This window comes from Corylus avellana, chromosome ca4 (assembly GCF_901000735.1).
Source record: "Corylus avellana chromosome ca4, CavTom2PMs-1.0".
Taxonomy (NCBI): Eukaryota; Viridiplantae; Streptophyta; class Magnoliopsida; order Fagales; family Betulaceae; genus Corylus; species Corylus avellana.
The window spans coordinates 29,798,974-29,806,251 of NC_081544.1; the positions used below are offsets into that span (position 1 = coordinate 29,798,974).

Here is a 7,278-nt window from a genome sequence, read left to right on the forward strand (position 1 = left end):
TTTTTCCAAATATTTTCCTACTTTTTCTCTGCATGTTCTATTTTTCCCAAAATTTTTCCCATTTTTCCTCTCACATGTTCTTTTTTTTCCAAAATTTTTCTTACTTTTAATAATATTTTAATAGAATAGATAGAAATATAGCTAATTTGATGTAGACACATTTAAAAATGGTTTAGCTAAACTAAATAAAAGTGAGTTTTGATAAGTCATTTTACATAAAACTATGGCTCATCCATTGGGAATGCTATGGAGAAGTTAAATTTTTATACAAAATGGCTCCTCAAAATTCACTTTTATCTAGTTTAGCTAATGAATTTTAAAATGCATCCACATCCGATTAGCTATATTTTTATCTATATCATTTAAATATTATTAAAAGTGATAAAAGCTTTGGGAAAAAGAGAACATGTGATAAGAAAAATGGGAAAAGTTTTGAAAAAAATAGAACATGCAGATAAAAAATATGAAAAGATTTGGGAAAAAGAGAAAATATGTGATAAAAGGATAAAAAATAAAATTGCTCTATTAAAAAATGCTGCTACATTTAGCCTTTTTTTTTAACTCTTCCAATCAAATATCTATTTTACATTTTATTTTGGCTAATCCAATGTATGGGGTTTTTTTAAACATTTGAAGAGTTATTTTAGATAAAAGTAACATTTGGCTATTCCATTGAGAATGCTCTTAAGGTTAATTACCTCCAATTTTTATGTTTTCTTTCTCTATCTGCTTTTGCCTCTTCCACATATCTTAATTTTATTTTACTACATTAATAGAATTAAAAAAAAAAAATGAGAGAACACAAATATGGACAGCATTTCCAAATGCTAACTCACAATTTTGTCTACAAATATGTGATTCTTGAAATTTGAATGAGAAAGGTTAAATACAACACTTTCATTTTACCTTCATCATATTAGGTTGACGTGGCCGTGCAAGTTAATATATATATATATATATATATATATATATTTTAACAATAATTGATTTAATGGCTAATGGGCACTTCTTCATCGGCCCAATAGAATATGGTAGGATGTGGGTATAGTATTAAATATTGAGTAATGCTAGATACTACATGCTAATGGCATGTTTTGTTGATAGAGTACGCCCGTGAAATGGAATGGCTATTCCCCAAGAATATTTATTATTTTGTTTGATTGCACATCATTCTTATAAATAGTTATTATCGTGAAATAACTATTCCTATACAAAACGAAAGAAATCCATTTAGGGTTGGCATCGGTGTGGCCCTTGAGGTTCTATTATGTGTTTCGGTCACTCATAGATCTTCTTTTCTCTTTCTTTCTTTTTTTTTTTAAAAAAAAAAAAAAACAAAAAAACAAAAAATAACGTGGGGTTTTTCATTTCTTTTAATAAAAAAAAAAAAAATGGTATTGTAATCATTTTGGTTCAATTCCAATGAGAATATATGTCTTATCACCAAATTGAGATAACTATTTCATTTCACTATCGTCAATTTCTAGTAATGATTATTCAATTTTACAATATAATAGTCATTCATCGGACCAAATATGCCCTAAATACTATATCCTCATCTTACTCTTATCTCACTAGACTACCACATGAGCCATTGGATTTTTTTTTAACAAAAAATTGATGGGCACTGTCGCGTAAGCCCAATTGAACATGGGTGTAATATTTAACATTATTATTTGAGTAATTAATAAAAACTATATTTTTATCTTACAACTATCTCACAATATTGATGTAACAGTTATAACAAACTATTAGATTAGTCATTGTTATATATATATATATAATGCATGGTAATGCATCTTTCATGCATAAAAAGGCATTTTTTCAAAACTTAATACTAACACACAAAATACTTTTAAAACACAAAAGCACATGTTTAAAAAACTTTTCATATTTTGACAATGAATAATCTTATACTTCACACTCATTTTATAAGGGTTAATATGACTTATTTTAAGTAATTTACACTTATTTTTTTAAGCGATTAGCATTATAAATTACTTAACACATACCAAAATAAGTATGAATAATAACGTTATCAATAGAAAAGAGAGGAGAGAAAATGGTCAAGTCTAATTGTTTGTGACAATAACCCGACCCGAAAAAGCTCGGTTAAAAGAATCCGCCCATCTTATAACGGGTGTGGTCGTCATTGCGAGCCCTAGCTTAACCCCAGATAGCATAAAGTAAAACCCCAATCGGCGCTCTCTCGTCTCTAAAGTAAAACCCTCTCCCCTTTGTCTACCATTCTTGGACCCGAGTGGAGTCCGTAGCAAAAGAAGCAGTAACAATGTCGATGTCGAAGAGTTCGAAGATGCTCCAGTACATCAACTACAGGATGCGGGTCACAATTCAGGACGGCCGGCAGCTGGTTGGAAAGTTTATGGCCTTCGACCGCCATATGAACCTCGTCCTCGGCGACTGCGAGGAGTTCCGCAAGCTTCCCCCGGCCAAAGGCAAGAAGACCGGCAACGAGGAGCGCGAGGACCGCCGCACACTCGGCCTCGTCCTCCTCCGCGGAGAAGAGGTCATTTCCATGACCGTGGAAGGCCCACCGCCTCCTGAAGAGTCCCGTGCAAAGGCCGTCAACGCTGCCGCCCTGGCGGGACCCGGCATTGGCCGCGCTGCCGGAAGAGGGGTTTCTACGGCGCCGCTCATTCAGGCTCAGCCTGGCCTTGCTGGGCCCGTCCGCGGCGTGGGTGGGCCCGCGCCGGGTATGATGCAGCCACAACAGATGGCGCGCCCGCAGCTTTCGGCTCCGCCCATGACTTACCCGACTCCCCCGGTGATGCGGCCGCCTTCTCAGATGCCGCCACCTCCGTATCCGGGGCAGGGGCAGGGTCCACCACAGATGGTGCGGGGACCTCCACCCCCTGGGCAGTTTGCCGGGAGGCCGGGTGGGGGGATGCCGCAGCCGTTCCCTATGCCACCGCAGTTTGCGCAGAGGCCAATGGGGCCACCACCGCCGGGTCAGATGATGAGAGGACCTCCGCCACCGCCTCGCCCTGGGATGCCCCCGCCGCCGCCTGGTGGTGCTGTTCCCGTTTTCGGGCCTCCCCGTCCGGGCATGCCGCCTCCGCCAAACCCTCAGAATCATCAGCAGCAGCAACAGTGAGTGATTAGGTATGCTCCTGTTCTCTTTTCTGTTTGATTTTCCTTGTTTACCATATAAATATGATTGTGAAAGAGATGCTGCTATATTTGTTGCTCTGAAACCGTATTCTGAACTGTATGTTACGAGTGCATTTTTTAAATGTGTGGTTTGGACTTCCAGAGCAGCGTATTGTGGCTTTTATAAGCTGTTATCAAGTGTAAGGTTGGTTCCTGGGGACCGGTAGGGGCTTTTAGATGATTCCATTTCCTTCTCGGTGAGGAGATAACGTAAGTTTATTGCATCTGCTGGGAAAAAAAAAAGTGATATGTTTTTGTAGTACACACTCTCCTACAAAGAGCAAAAATAAAAAGATAAACCATGTGTTAATTTTGTTGCTTTCTGTGTATATTCAAGAGAAATTTATGTCCTTAAATGTCCATGCGTGGAAGGAATTTGTTCTAATTGCTGGGCTCTGAATGTAACTTAATTTTAAAATGTGATATTGACTCATTGAGGATAGAAATTGGCATGGGGGTTGTGGTTGCATTGTGGACGATTTCTAGAGTAGCCATTTGAATTGCTTCTGTTTCTTAGGTTCTAGAATGAGTTCACTGTGTTGCATTTGTAGCATTTTTATTGGGATTAAAAAAAAAAGATGTTGATGTTTAAACCTCCTCACATTAGGAGTTCAATTTATCTTGTCATCATCTCTAACATGCAATATGTTTTGTTTCTTAATGCCATACAACCATTTTAAATATGTCTACTAAGCAAGTGTTTACGTTTTGCTGTGCAAATGTTGCATAGTAATTGGTTCTCAATTCACTTGCTTTCTGAATTGAGCCTTTTACAGCATCAGCACCAGTTACTGTTCTGCATAGCAGCTTCAGGGTCACAAAACAGTGGCAAGAGGCACACTGTAGGTCTGCATTATCTGTTCATGTTCTATTCAAGATGAAACATAGTTTAAATGGAGAGTTGAAGAACCATCACATTTGCAACAGAACATGATAATGAACTTATTTTTTGTTTGTTTGTCCAAACTCATTTATGAATTCTTTCTACTTGGTCTGGTGCCACACATGCATCGCCATCAATGATAGTCCTGTATGCGAGGGTCTAGATGTAACTAGTTCAAGTAGTCAAGTTTTTAAGATTCTATTGATATCATTTAGTGGTATTTATGTAGTATGTGGCAGAAATAAATGTACCATCTAAATTGAGATCAGATGCTAATTTATTATCCATCTGGAAGAGTAGGTATGGAAACTTATTTGAATGTTTGGAGGTAAAAATGTTTTCTCTCATGTTTCATGAATATGATGGCCCTTTGAAGCTTTTGTAGGGTGATCATCTTTACAAACTTTGGGCTTCATGGCTGTTGTACTAGACTACCCTATGTTTGACCTTATGCTTTTCTTCTTGTTGTTTGAGTCAGGTCTGTGCATCATATTTGTAAAGCAAGACAATTGTAGAGAAGACGTAGGTAGGAAGTAGAAAACATCTTCATCTGTTTGTCAACTGTCTGTTTCATTTTTTTGTGTGACCTTATGGATGTGTTGAGTCTACTGATTTGTGGATTCCGCAGATTGAGATAGCTTCTTATTCCTGTTGTATTGGAAATTCAGCTGTGCAGTTGCAGATCTTTTCTTGTTTTGTGGAGTGCTTATATTTTATTGGAACTTGTAGAATTTTTGCTGCTTTTAGTTCAGTTTTATGTAGGAGCTTAAGCAGATTTTCTGTCATTTCCTGTGTTTCTCTAATTATTATTTTTTTTGGGAGGGGGTTGGGGATCGATATCTCACGCCCATGTGCGCGCACACAGATACATGCACACAAATATCAGCTACTGATATAGGTGTATGTTTTCTATTGCCAGTAAGATCAAACATAGACTCGACCATTTAATCTGGAAAATTTCTTGGAACATTTTGCCTGTAAGACCAAACATTTTCAAATTCACTCTAGTTGCAGGCCAAAAATACACTTGCTGCCTTATGTGTAATGGTTCCCAAGAAACCATTCAACATCCCTTTGCAAGAATCATTTGGAGGAACATTAGGTGGCCCTTGGACACTAGCACTTATGGATCCCTTCCTAATACTGTCTGGATCAAGGCTTTCCTCCGGCCTCATGCAGAGCTAGCCATTCCAAAAGTTGATGTCCATAATTTTCAAGTTACTGCAGCAGTTGCAATGGACCATTTGTTTGGCCCGGAACAAAAACCATTCATGAAGATAGCTTTAGTGGAAGATAGCTTTGTTTATTTACTTTTTAGAGGCACATATTCCTTGTGTGAAGTGGTAGGTTCTCATGTCACTTGTGTTTTGACAAGTAGTTCCATCTTACAGAACCTGCGTCACTTGTGCAATAGCTTTGCTGTCACAAAGGGTACACTCTGAATGTTCTAAGTAAATACCAAATTTGTGTAATAGATTTGCTGTCACAAATGTGGCAAGGGTACATATTTCTTGTGTGAAGCGGTAGGTTCTCATGTCATTTGTGTTTTGACAAATAGTACCATCTTATAGAACCAGACTTGTGCAATAGGTTTGCTGTCACAAATGTGGCAAGGGTACACTCTATTGAATGTTCTTAGTAAACACCAAATTTACCTTATGTGGAAAATTGAAGAGCGGTCATATATGTTGGGAAATACCACTTGATAATGTTATTGGTTAGATCCAAACTCATTTATGGATTTCTTCTTGCTGTATCATGTGTGCAAAGACCTATAAGTGATTATGGAGTTGCATTTTGTGTTGAACTCATGAATGATGAAGATGCTATTGCTATTACTTTGGGGTACCCACATAGTACATGACAGAAACAGATCTCAATTTGGACCACAGAGACAGATTCTAATTTCTGACTTGTCTAGATGGACTGGAGATAGAAAATGGAAAGAACTGTTTGTTGTGGCAACTAGCTGTTTGTTATGTTATCTTGCTCTATCAATTTGTTGGCCCTTTGGTACTCTTGCATAATGTAGTCAGTCTGGGCTCAGTTCTTTTCTCCTGACTGGCCTTCAGATTCCATGCTCTCCTCAGTAGCTATGGGTTGGTTTGGTGAAGTTTTGAGAAACAGACCGAATGTTTCTGCTGGCTATTTTATTGTTTTTGGTTGTTGGAGTCTGCCCCCTGGTGCATAATCACATGTTACTGTCTCAGCCTGAACCTCTATTGCATAGTTTGAATCAGTACTGCTATCTTGTAAAAGCATTGTAATTCAAAATTGCAAAAATTATATAATCAGTTTAGCAGAATATATATAAAAAGGTTGGAAACCCTGTTTTATTTGTCTAGTTTGATTGACATCTAGATTTGATAAATTGAGACGTATAGAGTCATTTGGTCAATGTTTCTTTACCATTCCTTAAGCCAGACCAATATCAACTAGGCCCATGATTGGTTTTGGAATGGATTGGTCTATCTGGATGATCCATAGAGCATTTAGAATTCTTCAATTAGCTTCATAGGTCTTGCATATTGTGTATATGTTCTCCAGTGTGTTTTGATTTATTTATAGATCCCGAGTTGTCATGTTTACAGATTATTTTCTTACACTTTTTGGATTCTTTGGAAAAATTTTGTAGAAACACTCATTGTTTAGTCAGCATGGACCTCTGTAGTCTTGACTTGTTTTTTAGCAAAAATTAACAGTAAAAATATTAATGTACTTTTGGGACCAGAAAAAAGGGGGGGAGAAACTGTGGTTAGTGAGCATGATTTACATATATTTGGTTTACCTGATTTCTTTTGGTAAGATTATCATTACAGCACTAGTTTTTAGTTGTAGAATTCAATCTGTGGTTATTTTTACATACCAAAGTTTCCAGAAATGATCTTGTTCTTTGTAGCAGGGTACAATCCATGCGTGAAGGTTTTCAATTTCAATTGGATCCTTGTCTTTTGCTCAGTCATATCCAAGTTTCAAATTTGCTAGTGGTTTGGACTAGGGCGAATCTCTCTCCTCCGAGTATCTTCAGATATTGTTCATGTTATCTTATGATGTTAACACAGCCTGGCCTCATGTTTGACATTAGACAAATATAATGTATTTTGTTAGTGCACGTTGTCAGCTGAATTCAAATGCAAGACAATTTCGTGACTGGGTATATATTAGATCTTATGACCTCTCTCTCTCTCTCTCTCTCTCTCTCTTAAATAACATGATTAGTTGCA

At 37.4% G+C, this 7,278-nt stretch overlaps 1 protein-coding gene across 2 annotated transcripts; it reads left to right on the forward strand.

Moving 5' to 3' along the window:
* The first annotated feature begins 2,138 nt into the window (after positions 1-2,138).
* LOC132179111 (uncharacterized) lies at positions 2,139-7,230 on the forward strand. Of its 2 annotated transcripts, none has more exons than XM_059591752.1 (2): positions 2,139-3,123; positions 6,954-7,230. In XM_059591752.1, exon 1 carries the CDS (start codon positions 2,291-2,293, stop codon positions 3,113-3,115), a length of 825 nt encoding a protein of 274 aa, XP_059447735.1. In that variant the 5' UTR covers positions 2,139-2,290; the 3' UTR covers positions 3,116-3,123; positions 6,954-7,230. The 2 variants fall into 2 exon arrangements, with proteins under 2 accessions (XP_059447735.1, XP_059447734.1); XM_059591751.1 differs by having other exon boundaries at positions 6,957-7,230.
* The last annotated feature ends 48 nt before the right edge of the window (positions 7,231-7,278 follow it).